Source organism: Podarcis melisellensis (genome assembly GCF_964234715.1).
Source record: "Podarcis melisellensis genome assembly, chromosome: Z".
Taxonomy (NCBI): domain Eukaryota; kingdom Metazoa; phylum Chordata; class Lepidosauria; order Squamata; family Lacertidae; genus Podarcis; species Podarcis melisellensis.
The window spans coordinates 30,483,312-30,504,105 of record NC_138547.1 but is presented as its reverse complement, the minus strand read 5'-3'; the positions used below and the strand labels follow the sequence as shown (position 1 = coordinate 30,504,105).

Genomic DNA, 20,794 nt, shown 5'->3' with positions numbered 1-20,794 from the left:
CCTTCCCACCGGAGTGGTACCTATTTATCTCCTTGCACTTTGACGTCCTTTTGAACTGCTAGGTTGGCAGGAGCTATGAAGAGCACAACCTGGCAAAATGTGTATGTATGTGTTTGGTAGAGGTGGAGAGACTGGTTTATTTCCAATCCATGCCAATTCCAAATGAGTTAATTAAAAAATCCAGTCATAATTCTGCTGGCCTGTTTTAGGTCGCTACACCTTCAAACGTCGCTAAGAACTGTTCTTTTGTTTCTCTTGTTAATAAATCCCCTTCCCTCCACTCAAACTTACCCATTGCTTTTCTTAGCAGCTGAAAGGACATAGGAGCGCTCCCTGCTGGCTGTTCTCCTAAGCACGCTGCTCGCAGCTTCAGTCCTGTGAGGGGAAGAGAGAAAGGAAGTAGGATAGAAACAGGACATGCCAGGTTCTACATCTGTGAAATTTAATCACAGAATATACAGAACTGTATAGACTACTTTCATTAGGTTTGGCATCTTATTCATTGCCAAAAGTGACAAAATACACCACCACAACAATAGGACTAAAGAAAGATGACAGGCCTGTATGAAATTTGCATATATAGTGGTACTTCAGGTTACATACGCTTCAGGTTACATACGCTTCAGGTTACAGACTCCACTAACCCAGAAATATTGTCTCGGGGTAAGAACTTTGCTTCAGGATGAGAACAGAAATCGTGCTCCGGCAGCGCGGCAGCAGCAGGAGGCCCCATTAGCTAAAGTGCTGCTTCAGATTAAGAACAGTTTCAGGTTAAGAACGGACCTTCGGAATGAATTAAGTACTTAACCCGAGGTACCACTGTACTGATTTATATTTATAGTTGCATATTTGGAAATAATCACTGTGGGCAAGACTGACTAGGTGACTTGTATGCTTGCTCTCTCTGCTGCCTTGTTGGTGGGCAACTTCAAAGCCCCTTCTCTCCCTTCTTAGGGTCCCTTACCTCTAAATCAGACATGGACTGGACAGTCTTTCAAGCAGAGCAGCCCTCTGTGGTCTCATATGGCCACCTTGTACTGTTTGCTTCAGACTGCAGATGAAGGCTCTCTTGACTGAAGGCTCCACACAAATCAACAAATCCTTGAGCACAGAAAACTTGCTGGTTTTCTGTGCAAATGGAACTTTTCATGTGAAGTAGCATTTAATCATGTGAGCCCACAGCTGCAGTTGGAAGAAGTGCAGTCAGACACGCGAGAAGAAGAACCTGGTCTAACAGAGCAATCCAATCTATATGAACTGTTGCTATGTTGCTGGTTCATGTGACTGAGCTGAAAGATGTTTGGAATTAGTGCAATTATCTCCCTCTCTCCCGCCACCCCCTTGGAACACCCCTTTCATGGGTGCCTACTTAAGCTACCCTGGCATTGCAGCGGCTCAGCCTGGGTGGGAGATTTATGCCAGTGTAGCCCTGGCTCAGCTGGGGCAGCCCAAAACCTGCTGGATCCAAAGCTCCCCATTCTGGTGAGTCTGGGATTTGGATTGCACCATAAATCCCCCATGCAAGAGCTCATTGTTCATGGTGTGCTCTCAGCTCCATAACCCTCAATGTGCAGTCTGCTGCAGTTGTGATGAGGTACCTCTTTTGTTGCTCATCTGGGGAAACGGAAGGCTCCACATCACCTGGTTCGGATAGCTCTCGTTTGATGTTATAAGGAGCCCTGAATCATGTATAAGAAAGAAGAGGTGGACTGTTATTATTTTCAGCAAACAGCCACAGGAGGAAGCTTGCTCATCATCCTCACCTCTCTACAACAGCCCCAACCACAGTGAAAGGCAGCAAAGTACACTTTGGTTTCTCTGAAGCCTGCCAATACCTCCCTCTTGTGGCTACATAAGGATCCACATGCCCCTCTGAACTTTGGGAATGGGTGGGAATGATCTGGACTGTGAGATCATAGGATGTGGGGAAAACATGTGAGATAACCAGCCTCATATAACTGACATGCTTAAGTTTAATTAATGCATGAAGGGCCGGCCCAAGACATGGTACCTTCCTCCCCACGAGGGATGTTCTACATCAGAAACAAGGGTGGAATAAAGACCTACATTGAGATCTCCTGCCCTGTGGATCCTGCCACCTGAGGCAGTTGCCTCACCTTGCTTCACGGGTGGGCCAGCCTTGTTGCCTGTGCAACTTTCATGACCGATGTGTGGAAAAGCACATGAATCAGACCTTTGGAGAGTTTGTAAGTAAACCATTTGTAACTTACTAAACATTTGGTCTTCTGCTATGCTGGGGAAAGAGGGGACTGTTTTGGAACTCACTTGGAAAGACATACTTTAAAGGTCTAAATAGCCTACATTTCCACCGTTTGCTTTTCTGCATATTTTGTGATTTTAAATCTCTGCTGGGATTTTCTCAACAGAGAGTACTTTCTATACCTACTTTTTCTCCTGAACCAATAAAGTGAAAGAAGGAGCATAGACCTTGCGGGAAAGGCAAGGAGGGTGATGGTGGTTAGTGAGAGCTGAAGAACAACCAGAGAGAGAAGAGAAAGGAAAAAAGGAGGGAGCAAAGCAACAAAACTGAACATTGGGAAGAAGATGAAAGATGGAGAGAGAGCGACTGAAACTAAAAGGCGCTTTGTGTCACAGAGTGTCTGACTGCTGTCCAATACTGACAAATAACTGCCATCACTGTTATGTAAAGTAACGGGAGTGGGGGGAATTTAGTTTATTTGTTGCCTTTGGCTTGGATTCTAGCTTCCATTCAGTGAATGGAGCACAGCTCCTGTTCCCAGAATTAGACCTCCCTGCCTCACCCTTCCATCTGCATCACCCTGCTCCTCCTGGAAATGTGATCCTGGGGCTTAGGAGCTCCTTGAGAATGGCATGGAATATGGAGCAGATGAGCTACAGGTGTAAGAGGGAGCTGAAAAGGATGTAGCTCAGTTACAGAGCATCTGCTTTGTACACAGAAGGTCTCAGGTTCAATTCCTGACAGCTCCAGGTAGGGCTGAAACCTGGAGAGCTGCTGCCAGTCAGTGTAGACAATACTGAGTCAGAGGAACCAATGGTATGACTCTGTATGAGGCCATTTCCTATGTAACTATAAGAAATCACCCCTGACATGAAAAGAGGAACAAAACAAAAAAGAATCCAAGTTTTTTTTCTTGTTGTTGTTTTTATTTATTAATTGTCAGGTTGTGCTGTTTTATTGTGGAAAGTGATAATGTTCAAGCAAATATGCAGTGTTTTATCTTGTGAACTGCTCTGAGATCTTGTGATGAAGGGTGGTATATGAATCTAAATAATAATAAATGAACATTGTTCTTTTAGCAAGGTTGGGCTGGATGCATCCTTTTTATTCATGTTGCTGGATAAACACCTTTCGGTTTTTATTTTGTGCTTATTCTACGTACCTAGTTTTAAACATTGGGTATGTAGTTTGATGTTTTAAAATGTGGGGCAATTCACTTTGAGGCTTTTTTTGTTTGTAAAAAAACACACACATAAGAAACCCAGCATCAATCAGAATGTGTCTTCCTTGCCTGTGATGGAGTTCTGTTGAGCATTACATATGAGGCGCCTGCCCTGACCAAGATGGGGTTTCTTTAGAGGAGGGGAGCAAATCCCCTCTGGGTATACTCACAGTTTCTTGTACTCCTCAGTACTCATCTTGTGCCCTTGACTGAAGCGGGGCAGGCTGGCGCTCTTGGCACTGAAAGCAGAAGACGCCCAGAGATAATCAGTGGTTTGAACAAACAGAAGTGATATGTCTGCAGGGTTATATCCTCATAACGGTGAGTGTGCAGAAGTTGCAGTGTCAAAGGTCTGAGGTTTTGTATCCGCATATGTCCCAGCCTCTTAGCCACCCCACTTTTCTAAATGTCCAGCTTTCTTTCTTTTAAGTAAGCTTCTAGATTTTTACTTGATACAGGACAAAGTGTGTGCAGCAAGACTATCCAATTACACTCTTGGACATAGTACAATTTAATAATTTTGGGATTATTCACACTTACCAGGGAGTAAGCCCCACTGAACATTCCTGCATTGCAGGGGGTTGGACTAGATCAGTAGTTCCCAAGCTTTTTTTTTTTTGGCCATGCCCCACATAATCATCTCTAAAATCCTGGAACCGCCCCCCAACATATAATTCTTATTATTTTGTTGTATTTTCAATGTTTGTTGGAAGCCACCCACCCAGAGTGGCTGTGGAAACCCATCCAGATGGGCAGGATATAAATAACAAAGTTATTATTATTATTATTCAAAAAGTAAACTCCTATTCATGTGGTAAAGGTAAAGGTAAAGGGACCCCTAACCAATAGGTCTAGTCGTGACCGACTCTGGGGTTGCAGCGCTCATCTCGCTGTATTGGCCGGGGAGCTGGCATACAGCTTCCGGGTCATGTGGCCAGCATGACTAAGCCGCTTCTGGCAAACCAGAGCAGTGCATAGAAATGCCATTTACCTTCCCGCCGGAGCGGTACCTATTTATCTATTTGCACTCCTGCTAGGTTAGCAGGAGCAGGGACCGAGCAACGGGAGCTCACCCCGTCGTGGGGATTCAAACTGCCAACCTTCTGATTGGCTCTGCGGTTTAACCCACAGCGCCACCCACGTCCCCAGATGTGGAGGAAGCCTAAAAGGTCATTAACTTGGTCTAACTCATTCTCGAATTGCCCCCCCCTTAAAAATCAAATTGCCCCCCTGTGGGGGGGGTCCCCCAAGTTGGGAACCATGGTACTAGAAGGTCCATGGAATCCCTTCCAACTCTATGAGTCTACCATTCTATCATAACTACTTCTGAGTAGGCACTGTTTTTTAGACAAATGTGGGCTACCTGTATTTATATTCTGATGGTTCTACAATGATTGCCCATCTTAAACCTTATTTCTGGCAAGGGGGATGCTTGGATCGTATGGATTTGACTTCATTGACAAAGCCATGTGTCTGTCCCAAGATCAGAGAGTAATCAAACACACCTCTTTTGTGAGCCATTGGATGCTGTGTTCAAAGGAGTAGTCTTATCAATGGTCTTGGTAAAAACCCCTCTAAAAAAGAAACAAAGACAGAAAAGATGTAAGTAACTTCCAAGATCACACAGCACAGTACAAGCTTGGTGGATCTGGGAATGCTGTGGACTTTGTGTATCTTGATCTCCATAAGGACATAATGTATCTTGATTTCAAAGTCCCCCATGATATTCTTGCAGAGAAGCTGGTAAAATGTGGGCTAGTCAAGGTTACTGTTAGGTGGATTTGTACCAGTTTGAAACTATACCAGACCCTGCTTAGCTTTGCAAATGTGCTGGGAATTTTATTGCTGCACCGCTAGGAGGACACACTTAAGCAGGAATAACCAGCTGCACAAGTGTAAGATGGGGGACACTTGGCTTGCCAGTAGTACATGTGAAAAGGATTTAGGGATCTTCATATGAGTCAACAAGCTTCATATGAGTCAACAGTGTTATATGGCAGCAAAAAAACAGCTAACGCTATTCTGGACTGCATCAACAGAAGTCTAGTGTCCTTATTAAGAGACATAATTACTATTATAATAGTACCGTTGTATTCTGCCTTGGGTCAAGGGTCTGGAAAGCAAACCTTAAGAGGAATGGTTGAAGGAGTTGAGTATATTTAGCCTGGATAAGAGGAGACTGAGGAGAGATGTGATAGCCATGTTCAAATATCTAAAGGACTGTCCTGTAGAAGATGGAACAAGCTTGTTTTCTGCTGCTCTGAAGGGTAGGACCCGTACCAATGGATTCAAGTTACAAGAAAGGAATTTCTGATTAAATATCAGGAAGAACTTTCTGGCATTAAGAGCTGTTTGTGAGTGGAAGGTGACTTTTTTGCAAGGTGGTGGACTCTCCTTCATTCTATGATTCTATATCAAAAGCAAAATGTTTTCCTTCTTTCCAATCCCTTCTCTCTCACCTGATGAGGTACCCAGAAGGTGATGTGGCACTGGGAGATCTAGGCAGAGAACAGAAATACATTATTGGCAAAAGGAGAAAAATATGCAGAGACAAACACTTAAGGTTTTATCCAAACTATTGGCATTGACATTTCCATGGAGAAGCACTGCTGTTGTGGGGAAACTACATTTGCCCCAGTGGTCAACAAGTTGTTGGGGAAATGTGTGTTTTGTTTTTAAAAACCTTTGGACAAATCATGGGAAGAACTACATCCATCCTGTGCCATTTATTTTTTACCTGAGAAGGGAAGGAAGTACTGAGTTTGGGGCTGGGGAGGATAGGGAAGGTTGGTAGATACTGGCTGGTAGATATTGGCTGGGGAGAAGCTGCAAATTCTTCTCCAGCTCAGTTTTTAATCGAAGCCAGAGAAGAATCGCAGGGTTTTTAAAAGTTCCTCTCTCATTGTAGGGTGGGATTTACAACTGCTTGATGTTCATTTCCTAGCCTGGTTCAGGAGAACTTTGAAATCTAGTTTTTACAGAGAAGTACAGTAAACACATACACAAACTGAAATTCACAGACTACAACCTGCAATGCCAAACTTTATCTAAGGTAACCGTGCCCCTCTCGCCCATTAAGTGCTGTACTTTTTGCAGTAAAAGGGAGTCACTAACTTTTTGGAATAACTTTTTGGAGACTGTGGTTCTGCTTGGGAAGGTGGTTCAGCAAAGGCTAATCTGGAAGAACAGAAGAGAAATGTTACCAGATGACAAAAGACAACACCACAGCAGGATAAACCATCACAAATTCATGATGGAACTTGAATCCTATTGCATTTGGCTAAGGAAGAGCTTACTATCACTTGACTTTTATGTAGACTGATGTTTGCCTAGTAGCCTTTGAAGGTAGCTGAGCAGTTGAGGCAACTGCCATGATAAGAAGTATATAAATTAAGGAAACTGTCTTATACCGTACTGAGTCAGATTCTTGACCCATCTAACCAAATATTATATTCTCAGACTGGCAACAGCTTCCCAGAATATCATGCAGAGGCAACCTCCCAGCTCTGCAATGTGGGTTCCTTATAACTGACAAATGAACCTGGGACCTTATGTAGCCAAAAGAAGAGTGCTTATGTCCTGCATGAGAGCTTTCCATAAGCATCTGGTTGGCCACTGTGAAAACAAAATGCTGAACTAGATGGGCCTTTTGTTTGATCCGCCTTAGCTGTTTTTATGTGCTCTATCACTGAGGAGAAGAAGAAGAAGAAGAGTTTGGATTTGATATCCCACCTTTCACTCCCCTTCAGGAGTCTCAAAGCGGCTAACATTCTCCTTTCCCTTCCTCCCCCACAACAAACACTCTGTGAGGTGAGTGGGGCTGAGAGACTTCAAAGGAGTGTGACTAGCCCAAGGTCACCCAGCAGCTGCATGTGGAGGAGCGGAGACGCAAACCCGGTTTCCCAGATTATGAGACTACCGCTCTTAACCACTACACCACACTGGAATGGTCTACCATTCCTGTATGGGGAAGCAAAGTATATTTGGGGGTATATTTTGTTATTAAAAAATATCAATTCCTCTTAAGTAAACATCAAGCTGTATAAAAGTCTATTATGTAATTAGCATTCTCAATATACATTGATCTTTCTCTAGTGGAGGCTGGTCCATTAGGGCAAATGTGGCACTGCTGCATCTTGAAATGTTCTAAGTCCAGAATGCATTTCAAACCCTACAAAGCCCACACAGAATTTCCAGTAGATAGATCCCAAAGGAAGCAAGATGTGTGCAGGCGGTTCGTCAAAGGCACCTGCGAGTCAGTGACAAACTCTTCGGTGAGGCAGGAGATTTCCCAGTGGTGCCCCGGGTCCTCAATGGTGAATGCCTGTTGGATGGGAGAGGGGAGAAGAGAGGCAAAAGTTAGAAATCAGTGTGGTGGGAGCAGCCCTGGTGAAAGAGGCTTTCATGCTCTTTCAGTTATTATTATCAATATTTAAATCAATAGATCAATATTGATATCATTATATCAATATTTATTCATTACACACCCTTCGCCATAAAGTCTGGAGAACCAAAACATAACCATCCTTTTTTGAAATTTGCACTTATCAAAATGTTGAGATGCTATTCTCCAAGCAGGAGAATCATAATATACAAAAATTCACCATGTTACAGGAAGTCTTCTGCAAAATGTGTATATTGGTCAAAACTGCTTGTACAAAAATGTACTTATCTGGAGAAATTTACACTAAAATGCTGAAGAATTTTCATGATTTTTTTTCTAATTAAAAAGATTATAAATTGTTGCAAAATTTGGAGAATGGAAAACTGAGAATATGAGAGAACAGATTCTTCCACCCCTGGACAATTGATAGATGGGCAGTTCTGCCCACCTGGCAAAACTGACTTACAAGGGTGAGGGGGTTCTGCCTTGTCAGTATATCCCCCACAGAGAATACACTGGCAAAGCAGCACCCTTCAGGACTGAACTCTGTGTTCACCAGCTGGTGAAGTGGGGATTCAATCCTTTTGGCTGCAGGGGTCTGCTTTGACAGTGTATTCCCTGCAGGGACACCAGCCGATAGACAGCTAGATGTGGTTTGGGAGAAATGGCCTTGCAGGACAACTTGTAACCTGGCTGGGCAATTGGCCCAGGGGCCGAAGGTTCCACCCTCGCCTGGGCTAGGACCAACAAAAAACCTCAGACATACACTTGCTTACATATGAGATAGCTGACAAAGAATCTAAAATCCTAGTTGTTCCCTCTTTACAGACTGCACCTTCAGAGGAAAGTGAATAAATGGATCTTTGGTGCTCTGGATCTATCAATTGCATGCCAATGTCTCTCAGTGCTCTGGCAGACACCAGCTGCTCGCCAACCGCCTTTTTAAAAAAATACAAGGCTCTTCATATTCAATAGCACTGCACACAATGCAAAATCTGAAGTTGGATCCCTTGTGAACTTTTCTCTGAGAAGTTGGGTGATGATTGAGATATTATCTTTTGGCAGCATTGGAAAGAGGACTGGGCAGATGGAGCAGCAATCTTGCAGACAAGGCAGGTGAATTCCTCTACTTACAATGGGCTGTGGTTCTGCTCCTCCTCATGGTCCGATCTCTGCTGAATCCAGCTCTTATCCCCTTTCAGTGTTGTCCGCACTTTCATCTGGGTGATGATCCTCTTTCGATCCTCATCGCTAGGTAGAATGACGCCATCTAATGAATGCACAAAGTGTTAGTTAAGTCACTTGCATAATGCAGACACTTGCCCTTCTTCTGATTGGAAATGCTCTGTTGCAGGGGACAAAAAATGCGGGGAGGGGGGCAGTGAGAAATGTCCCATTTTCATCTGAAGAATGTTGGAGGGTATGCAGCTTAATAAAGAGATGCGGGTGGCGCTGTGGGTTAAACCACAGAGCCTAGGACTTGCCGATCAGAAGTTTGGCAGTTTGAATCCCCGTGACGGGGTGAGCTCCCGTTGCTCAGTCCCTGCTCCTGCCAACCTAGCAGTTCGAAAGCACATCTAAGTGCAAGTAGATAAATAGGTACCGCTCTGGTGGGAAGGTATACGGCGTTTCCATGTGCTGCTCTGGTTCGCCAGAAGTGGCTTAGTCATGCTGGCCCTTTACCTTTACTATGCAGCTTAAAAGTAGAGCCCTGTAGAATGAGCTGCAAACTTCTACCTTGAGAATGAGTAAGAATTATGCAGCAGTTCATTACCTTTCACAACGCCGAGGGACAGCATGGTTTGTGTTTCCTCCTTCCTCAATATTCAGAGTTTTGTGCTAGCAGGTATAACTGGGAAGGGAAGAATGAAATCCAGGTTATTAATGAGACTGGAGGAGTGGAAGTACTACAGGCATTGCTGAACTTTCTACAAAATTGACTCTATTCTTTATGATTCTTCCAACAGTTGCATTACTTACTGCAGAGGTGAGGAACATTTTTTCAGCCAGAGGGCCACATTCCATCCTGGAAAACATTCCAGGGGCCACTTGCTGCTGGTGGACAGGGCCAGATGCATAAGGGGGTGAGGCAATGAATGCAAATGTTATCTTTGCATGTGAGCTCATGTGAGCTTTTTGTAAACAGACTTAAATTTTAAAACACGTGGGCACCTTTAGGCTTTTCGTGTAGTCCAACATCCCGAGGTATCCAACCCCCCCACCCAATAAATGTTGTTTTGTAAATCCAAATGTTGTTTTGTAAATCCAAATGTTGTTTTGTAAATCCACCTTGGATTTACAGAAATATGGGCACAGAGAAAAAGAACTTGGAGCTCTTGTGTTTAAAGAAATGATTAGCCCTAATGGTTAAAGAAACCTCAATGTCCAGTGGCCCCTTCCTGATTGTTGTTATCTTGCAAGTGGAGTCCAGTTGCATACCAGCAAGTTCTGGCTGCACAATGAATGTGGTTTTGGTCCTTATGTTCAGTAAACCTGCTTCAAAATAAGTAAACAGGCCATTTAGAAGCAACCAATGACAATGTTTCACGGGATACCAGTTGTTGGAGAACAATGGCTGGAGAAGCACTTTCATTCCTAGTCTGCTTAAGGGGTTGGGTGATATACAGCTCTGTAACAGAGTACAGACTTTGCACGAAGAATTTCTCAACTTCAGTCCCTGGCATCACTAGTTAAAAGGCTCACATAGGTAGCAAAGACCCTAGAGAACTACAACCAATCACAGTAGATAATACTGAGCTAGACAGATGAACAGATAGGCCCATTTGCTATCAGGCAGCTTCTTGTGTTACAGTCTTTTCAGAAGTACCTCTTTGGCCACTGTAGGGAAACAGGATGCTGAACTAGATGGATGTTTCTTCTTAAGAATTCTTATCTCAAGGTACAAGACAGGAAACATATAAATGTCAGGAAATGTACCATAAACTAAGGAAGTTGTTGCTTGGGTTCTACAGAAATCGATTACATTAACATTGCAGTACAAAAAAACAACAATGTATGAGAAATAAAAGAAGCAATAAAAATGCAATTAACAACAAATCCACGTTGTAGACCACCCTGAATGAACACATCCACTGGCAGTCGACATATGGAAACCCCTGTCTCAATTGATTGTAGTGTGTGTGTGTGTGTTCCTAAGGCTTATGAGCTGTCAGCAAGATTCTACAATATGGAGTTCTACTGCTGGCTGTGCAGGTCTCTTTTCTTGAATGATCAACAGTTGGTAGAGGTGCCTAGAAGAGTGTCTCTAAGGAGAGAGAATATCTAGGTTGGTTGCTGAGAGCAGCATGCGTTCTCCCTGCAGCTGAGCTGCTTGTGTTCCAAAACGCAGAGTGGGGGGAGTCTGCTGGGCTCCTGATTCAGCAGCTTTGGGGCAGGGGGAGGATTTGGCAAGTGTGTTGCAGTATTCCACTCAAAAACCTTAATAGAAGCGGAGAGAGGAAGCAAGGGCTTATAATATGTGGTGTCTGTGATATGACTTTAGCGATGAGCTAAAGCTTATCCTGATTGTAGAGAAAGAAATTAAGAATCACAAATAGGTGGGTCAGGGAAGGAAGAGGGAGGAGAAGACAGCTGTAGGAAACTGCTTTGGAAATGCTCAGCTTTCCTCATATAACAAGCAGGATGGGGAGTCTGTGATCTTCCATGTTTTGTTCGACCGCTAACTCTGTTTGCCAGCATTGGTGAGGAGGAGGGTGCCTACTCAAGGAGGAAGGGAGCCCTGAAGGCAAAACATACGGCCAGCACAACCCTTGACATTTTGAACTCAGACATTCTAAGGGGATGTAGATTCAGTGACATCCTGGACACAGCTGTGAGAAGTAGGAGAAAGGAGGAAGAGGAGAGTTTTGATCATCATAGTGTTGACCAGTTACAAGTTGGACGCACAAGACCTTGTTACCCTGGAGTGCTCTTGTTCAGGACTCCAGCCAGCCAGCCAGCCAGCCAGCCATACCCTTCCAAAGATACTCCACTCAGCTTCTAGCTCCAACCCTCTGCCCCACACACAACAGTCATTCAGCATTCCATGCCTACTGAGCACACTGTTTTTGGCCCTAGGCTGTTTTCTCGCACTTTTGCAAACCTTGGCTGCCACCCAAACCTGTTGTTACCACCCATTTTTGTGTACGTAAGGATCCGCCCTCAGAGAATGAGTTCACTGTTAGTCGATAAGATGGAAGGGACAGTGAGCCACTCCCGTTGCTTTGGGATGAAGTAAGCACTGCTACTTCCGCCCCCTGCCTAGCCACCGCTTGGCATCCCGGTCCTGTCATGCATATTTGTGCACTAGTTTGTTTCCTTATCACAATGCAATCCTAAACAGTAAATGTGTCAGCCCAGCTGTCAAGAACTGGTGTCGTCAGCACTAAAAGCAGGAAATAAAACTTATTTCCCCAATACTAGAAACTTGCCTTGATTCCAAGGTGTTTGTTTTAGCCAGGGCACCAGGTTTGGATCCCCACCCAAATCCCTCAAATATGCTAGTTTCCATAACAGCAAAGAACTGAAGTATCAGAGGTACTGAGACTACAGGCACACTCTCCAACATGTCATGGATGAGAAGAGAGAAATGCATGTTGACACCCCAGCAACCATCATACCAAGGATGATTGAAAGCTACATTCATGCACTGGGGTTCATCCCCAAACTGCTGGAGAAGTTGGAGCACTCTGTAGAGAATATTCTGTGAAATGTACTACAAAGCCCACTCATGCAAAGCAAATTCTGTCACCAGCCAGTGCCATTTTTCTAGAAAAATAGGTGCTGCAGCTCACCATGAACTTCTCCCTTGTTCTCTTAGAATGGCAATGGCACCCACCTGAGATGTGCTGGAACTGAGTTCTGGTGAGTTCTGGCTGAAATAAAAGCCCTGCCGCCAACAAATGGGGTGTCTATGCAAATATCAGGGACGTGGGTGGCGCTGTGGGTTAAACCACACAGCCTAGGGCTTGCCGATCAGAAGGTCGGAGGTTCGAATCCCCGCAACGGGATGAGCTCCCGTTGCTCAGTCCCTGCTCCTGCCAACCTAGCAGTTCGAAAGCATGTCAAAGTGCAAGTAGATAAATAGGTACTGCTCTGGTGGGAAGGTAAATAGTGTTTCCGTGTGCTGCTCTGGTTCGCCAGAAGCGGCTTAGTCATACTGGCCACATGACCCAGAAGCTGTCTCCGGACAAACGCCGGCTCCCTCAGCCAGTAAAGCGAGATGAGCACTACAACCCCAGAGTCGTCTGCGACTGGACTTAACGGTCAGTTGTCTCTTTACCTTTACCTATCCAAATATCTGGCTCATCTTGACTTTATAGAACCTCAGTAATGATGGAACCCACAGGGGGAGAAAACTTTTATTTTTACATATATTTTGTTATTTGTAAAAAAATAAGCTAAGATTCATGCCATGCTTATTTTTATAATTTGCTTATTTTTATAATTTGATTGTTTATCTTTTAATAATGTTTTATGGTATTTTGTGTAAAGGCATGGACCTCACAAATTTAATAAACTTGTTGTTGTTGTTGTTGTTGTTGTTATTTGTATGAGCTAATGCTTTATTATATATTTGGAACAGCTGTACTCTTCCCCCCCCCCAGGCTGTGATGCTTTACGGTCTACATTTTTCTGATCCTTTGTTTTCTTTCTTTATACCTGCACATTTTTTTTGTTAACAAATCAATAACATTTAAAAATTTTAAAAATGCAGTGACAAAGCAGGAAGGGGGGAGTGTCAATCTACAGAGAGCTGTAAGGTTTGCAGGAAACATCAACCACTTATAAACACCATCTCCAACTCGAAAGATTCCATCAACGGTGTCTCCAAAAAATTTTACACATCACTTGGGAAGACAGACAAACTAATATTGGTGTACTGGAAGAAGCAAAGATACCAGTGTTGAAGCAATGATTCCTCAACATCAACTTCGTTGGACTGGTCATGTTGTGTGGATGCCTGATGATCGTCTTCCAAAGCAACTACTCTATTCCGAACTTAAAAATGGAAAGCGCAATGCTGGTGGTCAACAAAAGAGGTTTAAAGACAGTCTCAAGGCAAATCTTTAAAAATGTAGTATAAACACTGACAACTGGGAAACACTGGCCTGCGAGCACTCCAGTTGGAGAACAGCCTTTACCAAAGGTGTCATGGGCTTTGAAGACACTTGAACTCAGGATGCAAGGGAGAAATGTGCTAAGAGGAAGGCACGCTTGGCAAATCCACACCGTGATCAACTCCCGTCTGGAGACTAATGTCCCCACTGTAGAAGGACGTGTGGATCCAGAATTGGCCTCCACAGTCACTTATGGACTCATTGTTAAAACCATGTTTATGGAAGACAATCTTACTCGGCTATCAGTGATCACCAAAGAAGAAGGAGAAGGAACAGAAGTATGATAAAACTTCAGTGGATGGGGGAATCCTAAAGGGGCAACAGCTAAACAAATCCCAATGTACCTATGTTCAGTGGACATAGAATGCTAAGTGTCTCTGGGGTGGAACAGGAAAGATTCCTGTAAAGAGTGCTTGTACCTGTAACATGCTGGGAGGAAACTGTCAAGAAAGGGCAGGGCTTGCTACTGTTTCATGATTCATGGTTTGGGGAGGGGAAATGAGCAACGGCAAGGGCTGTTTGTTGTTCCCCAAAGCCATACCTGCCAAGTGCTTCCAACCTGCCTAGTTCTGCATGAATCTGCAAAGCCAGAAATTCCAGTGCAACCTGAGTGTCTGGGATGAGCTATTCCAAGTTTAATTGAGAAAAAGAGGCAGTCTAGACCTGTTGATGAGAGAACCTTGGCGTAGCTAGTACATACATTGTCAAGTCTCTGAAAAATTAGATGTGGGTCTGTATGAGAGACGGGAAAGGATGAAAGTGCCAAGTTGCGTGGCCTCTTAGTGGTTTTCTAACTCAGCAGCTCAGGTAGGATGCCCCACTTTGCAGAGAACAGCCTTCCAGTTTTTAGGGGTAGGGAGCCTGTGGACATCCAGATGTTTCTGGACTAGAACTCCGCCCATCATCCCTTACCACTGGTTGTGCTGGCTACGGCCAATGGAAGTTGGAGTCCAACATCTGGAAAGCTACAGGTTCCCAATCCCAATTCTAGTTGAAGGAGTCCTATTTCTGAAAGGCTGTGCAGTTTAAGCCTAGTTTAACAATACCCATAAGAAGGGAGAACAGTTTTCTTGAAGATGCCCCATCAACAATGGCCTGGTCACAGGCTTTCCTGTTAAGGTGAACTGCATTGTACTGTTCTTTAAATTACAAAGCAAGGTTGTATCCAACTGACTTTTTACTCAGAATGCACTCAGTGAAATTATTGGAATTAAGTCATGACCTTTAATTTCAAGGTCAATTTCAAGGTAATTTTAATTTCTATGACTAACATTGGATACAGCTCATTGGGCCAGATTCAAGTAAACCAGTGTGCAAGGGCTCCCACTAGCATAATGGGGTTTCCTCTTTTCCACTCTCTTTGTGCCCCCAATCCGCCTTCAAATTGGCTCTGGAGGGGGTCAGGGGAACACCCAGAACAGTGTGCAGGGGGAGAAAGAGAAAGAAATGTTTATACTGACAGAACGATCAGAAGAGCATGATGTTGAATCCCTCCCATTTATAATTTTGCATCTATAGTAATAAATTAACACATGCAATTCTTATGCCACTCTCTTTTTTGGCTATGTGCTTCCTGCTTTTTAGCAATGTGTACACCCAGTTCCCAATGCTGCTGAGTCATCTGGAGCAAGAGACACCCCTGAAGACCTGCAGTTAGTATTGTTGTGAGTATGGGGGCTTAGTCTGCATGGAGTTAAAATCTAATGGATTGAATTAGCCAGGCAAGGACTGTCATTACCACCTAAGTAGTGTTAGCATAACAAAGACAGCTGCTCTGTGCCATAGGGCAAATGAGTGGGCTGGCAGTGAAAAAGACAATAGCTGGAGTTAGTGTGTGTGAACTGGGCAGGCAGAAGCCACAGACTGAGCGCCATGGTTGATTTCTGCAACTCACTGCTGTCAGCTGAAGACAATCAGCCATGCCCTGAGCCCCCCAACCTCTCTCAATGCCAATCAAAACTAATAATTGAATAGAAAGAGAACCTACCCACATGAGGCTGATACAAAAACCTTGCACATACACTACATACACTACCTTGGTTTAAGAACAGCTTACTGGTAGTTGGTAAACAACTTGGATTAAGAACGCTGCAAACCTGGAAGTAGGTGTTTTGGTTTGTGAACTTTGCCTTGGAAGCAGAATATGTTGAGTGTGTTCCATTTGTAAATTGAGTCCTTGGTTTCTATGCGAAAGCATGCCTTGCTTTAAGAACGCTTTGGTTTAAGTATGGACTTCCGTAACACATTATGTTCATAAACCAAGGTACCACTGTATTGTAAAAGAAAGAAAGTTTACTACCCCGTCTCTCCCCCCTTCTCTTCTCCCCCAATTTTATACTGTATACAACATTAATGTCTCACATCAAATATAACTGACCTGTAGAAAGGGCTTTATGATCTGAAAACAGAGATGATGTGTGTACTTTTGTAACCCAAGAAAAATCTTTAATAAAAACATTTTTTAAAAATAATGGGTGGCTATGGAAGAAACAAGAATTTCCAATGGGTTAATGCTGTGAGCCCCTCCATTATAGATTCAGGTTGTATATATGTGTAAATAAATCATATATCCTAGCACACCATCGTCTCTGCGGTCCCTCATTCTAAGTAAACTGAACACTGGGCCTGGAACCCCTGGAATCAGAGTTCAGGGTTGCGTGTGACATTATTCTTATAAGTGTGACCTACAACAAATTGTTGCAGCATGGATTGTTCCCCATTGAGGATTCTAGATGCTCCACCTAATTTTCAGGTTCCCCCCATGATCCCCATCAGCATTCCATTTTTGAAGTCCAGTGTCAGCTCTGGCCTTCTCATTTTGCAGCACCCCGCTAGAGAATGGGCTTTGAGCTCTGTGAAGCTGAAAGTTTCTAAGGGTAGGAGGTTATCTCTGGAGTTCTGACACAGGGGGCAGTGAGTGGATCTGTTCTTCGTAAGAGTGTCAAGCTGTCTTCTTCAACCTTTGCTGAACTTGAATATTTGTAAGTGAACTCAAGCATCATAGAAATGTCATAAATCTCCAATGTTCTCTCCTCCAAAAACTCATCAATCCCAAGTAGCCAATCCACCTTCAGACATAAATTGACATATAACCTTGCTGGCTTTATTTGTATATCATTGATATTTGTTGTATATTGTTTTTACGTGCACCACTTTGGAATTCTGTTACTATTATTAAGCAGTTTATAGATACTTATAAACACAACAAATAAAAATGTAACTTCTGGATACGCTGAGGAAGAAGCTGAACCAAGGCAACGATGCTAGCAACTCACACCAATAAAATTTTAACAAGGCATCCCTGAAACCCAAAAATAAAGGCAGAAGGTTGTTTTCAATGTTGCTCGTACTCAAAGTAGCCCCATTGAAATCAATAGGAATGACTAGCTGAGGTGCATTAATTTCAGTAGGCTAAGCTGGATACAACCCTGAGTAGTTTACCAAAGGTAAAAAAGTAAAGGACCCCTGGATGGTTAAGTCCAGTCAAAGGTGACTATGGGGTGCGGCGCTCATCTCACGTGGAGTCAGAAGATACTTAGGAACCTGCCTTACGCTGAATTAATCCATGAGCTCAGCCAGTTCAGTATAGCCTCTACACTGACTGGCAGTTCAGTATAGCCTCTACACTGACTCTCCAGGGACTCAGGCGGGGGTCTTTCCCAGTGCTACCTAGAGTTGTTGTGGACTGAGCCTCCAACATCTCTCAGATGAAAATAGGAACAATCTATTCTACATCAGGAAGCTTCTCCCACATTCGATCTCACTGCACATGTAGATGTCATATACCCATATACATCTGTCACCTTGAGCCAATTACAACCACTCTGCCTCACCTGTCTCACAGGATTGTTGTAAAGAAAAAACGTGAGAGGGAAGGGATTGTATAGAACACCTTCTACAGATAAATGGAATGAAATAAAATTTTAGCTATATGCTGCCTTGAGTCTCTCTCGGGGGAAAAGGTGAAGAAGAAGAAGAAGAAGAAGAAGAAGAAGAAGAAGAAGAAGAAGAAGAAGAAGAAGAAGAAGAAGAATGACTCTGGGGTTGCGGTGCTCATCTCGCTTTATTGGCCAAGGGAGCAGGCATACAGCTTCCGGGTCATGTGGCCAGCATGACTAAGCCGCTTCTGGCAAACCAAAGCAGCGCACGGAAACACCGTTTACCTTTCCGCCGGAGCGGTACCTATTTATCTACTTGCACTTTGACATGCTTTCGAACTGCTAGGTTGGCAGGAGCAGGGACTGAGCAACAGGAGCTCACCCCGTCGCGGGGATTTGAACCGCTGACCTTCTGATCGGCAAGTCCTAGGCTCTGTGGTTTAACCCACAGCACCACCCATGTCCATATCAAAGAGTAAATCCTATTAAACTCAGTGGGACTTAGTTCTGAATAAAAATGCTTAGGATCGTGATGTTAACACTGCACAGTCTTTGCCCAGTTACCTGGGAATAAGCGCCACTGAATACAGTGAGACTTAACTTCTGAGTAGACAGTATAAGGCTCCATTTACAATAAATGGCAATATAACAATATGAATCTGCATCTTCAGAAACTGGCTCCTGAAGAATTTCGCCTCCCCCAAGCATCATCCCTAAGTTGTGGCTTGTTGGTACCACTAGCACGCCTACAGAATGCATGCACGTTTCCTTAAAAATGACTGGCTGCTGGAGCATTGCAATTAAAGAATTGAACATGGAATGGCTACATTTTCCTTCAAAATTATAGGAAGGGCTTTGCATGCCAGCTTCATCATTTTCTTCATTTGATGCAGGTATTTTCAGTATAAACAGGACTCTGTTTTTGCACCTATACTCACAGAGAGAGAGAGAGAGAGAGAGAGAGAGAGAGAGAGAGAGAGAGAGAGAACAGAACAACAGCTCCTATTTCCAAAAAGAACGGGGGAGGAGGAAAAGGGAAATCTGGAACATTCCAGGATCAAATCAGAAACTGGGATGGCTTCTGTAATTCCAGGACTGTCCTTGGAAAATCAGGACACTTGGAGGGTATGAAATAGGGGTCGTTGGATCAGGTGTAGTAAGACCAGGAGGGTAGCATAGCTTCCCCTTAGACGAAGACCATAAACCCAGTGCTTTTTTTCTGGGGAGACGCAGGGGTATGAATACCCCTAAACATTTTGTGACTCTGGCCTCGTTGAGGAGCAGTATTTCAATATGAGTAGGAAAATGAGAGTACCCCTAAACATTTTTTAAAAGAAAAAAAGCACTGCATAAACCTATTCCGCTAGCCCATAGAACAATCTTATATATCATCTTATATATCAGGGCTGGGAAATCTTTTTCAGTCAGAGAGCCACATTCACTTCTGAGCAATATTCCAAGTGCCATGTGCCAGTGGAGGGAATAGTGAGTGCTCAGCAGAGTAGGCTAGTTTTTACTTACTTACATGCACATATCCCGATCCTCCTGGCATTATCTGAACTCAGTGGCATTATCCAAGCAAATATATTTGGGCTACAAAGCAGAGCTGTTGAGGGGCTGCAGCCTTGGGCCAGACAGAGATGCTTGTAGGGCCACACACTCATAAATTTATTTTATTACTTTATTTATTAATGACATTCCTATTCCTCCTTTCTTCTAAGGAACTCAAGGTGGCATACATACTTCCTCTTCCCTCATTCTATCCTTTGCAAGGTAGGTTCGGTTGAGAGTAATTGACTGGCTCAAGGTCACCCAGCTTCAAGGCTGAGTGGGGATTTGAACCCTAGTCTCCCAGGACTTAAGGGACGCAGGTGGCGCTGTGGGTTAAACCACAGAGCCTAGGACTTGCCAATCAGAAGGTCAGCGGTTTGAATCCCCGCAACAGGGTGAGCTCCCATTGCTCGGTCCCTGCTCCTGCCAACCTAGCAGTTCGAAAGCACATCAGAGTGCAAGTAGATAAATAGGTACCGCTCCAGCGGGAAGGTAAATGGCATTTCCGTGTGCTGCTCTGGTTCACCAGAAGCAGCATAATCATGCTGGTCACATGACCCGGAAGCCGTATGCTGGCTCCCTTGGCCATTAAGCGAGATGAGCGCTGCAATGCCAGAGTCAGTCACGACTGGACCTAATGGTCAGGGGTCCCTTTACCTTACCTCCCTCCCAGGACTTAGTCTGACACACTAACCACTAGACCACACCAGATCTCTCAGTGAGTGCAGTGGGGTAGTCTGCTGTCAGTAAAATGTAGGCATCTAGATATATAGTGACTGCCTGATCAATTTATATGGGCGTATTAAAAAAAACCTACAAACCCAAGTGATAGAGGTGTCAGCCTCTCTAATTATAGATTTTTATCTCAGGGTGTGCCTTTCCACTTTAGGGAGCCAGGACAGACCGTAATGGATGTTAGGGTGTGTCATTATAGGGGTGAAACTTGATTTTTGCAAATTTATTCAGTGGGAGGTCTTAAGAATATGTTTTTGGGTGTGAGGAATTCAAATCTGCTATTATTTTTATGGCTGGGCAACATGTACCGGTAGGTTCGTAAGCCTGTTTTCAGAAAAGCAAAGAATTTAAATGTTACCTTCTGAAAATGACAGGTGATGATGATATAACTGCAAGTACTTAGCAATCATTTAATATTTTTAATTATTTCTGTGCAATTTTACACACATTTTGCTTATCAAGCACAACTTAATTATATTAATTTAATCAAAATACCTTTAGATATTTAAAACGGAAACAATTTGAACAAGCTAACAAGCCAGGGAAGCCATTAGCTTGGCAAATAAAGAAGAAGAAAAAACAAAACTGTATTAATAGATTAAATGTAGCAGGTAGAGTTGTGGAAAATCCGAAAAGAAATAAGAGATCAGTTTGTGAGTTTTTATACAGAACTATATTGAGCCA

General features: G+C 43.6%; 1 protein-coding gene across 9 annotated transcripts in view; it reads right to left on the bottom strand.

The window, feature by feature from the left end:
* The window catches only part of ZNF185 (zinc finger protein 185 with LIM domain), a 64,433-nt gene that overhangs the window by 28,521 nt on the left and 15,118 nt on the right, over positions 1-20,794 (bottom strand). For all 9 annotated transcript variants that reach the window (XM_081897363.1, XM_081897360.1, XM_081897361.1 and 6 more), the window contains exons 2-10: positions 9,602-9,679; positions 8,962-9,097; positions 7,693-7,767; positions 6,558-6,620; positions 5,903-5,941; positions 4,949-5,017; positions 3,614-3,682; positions 1,599-1,679; positions 292-375 (exon numbers count right to left, since the gene is read on the bottom strand). In XM_081897363.1, coding sequence (XP_081753489.1) covers positions 292-375; positions 1,599-1,679; positions 3,614-3,682; positions 4,949-5,017; positions 5,903-5,941; positions 6,558-6,620; positions 7,693-7,767; positions 8,962-9,097; positions 9,602-9,626 — 641 coding nt within the window. In that variant the 5' untranslated portion in view covers positions 9,627-9,679. The remainder of the gene's footprint in view (positions 1-291; positions 376-1,598; positions 1,680-3,613; positions 3,683-4,948; positions 5,018-5,902; positions 5,942-6,557; positions 6,621-7,692; positions 7,768-8,961; positions 9,098-9,601; positions 9,680-20,794) is intronic.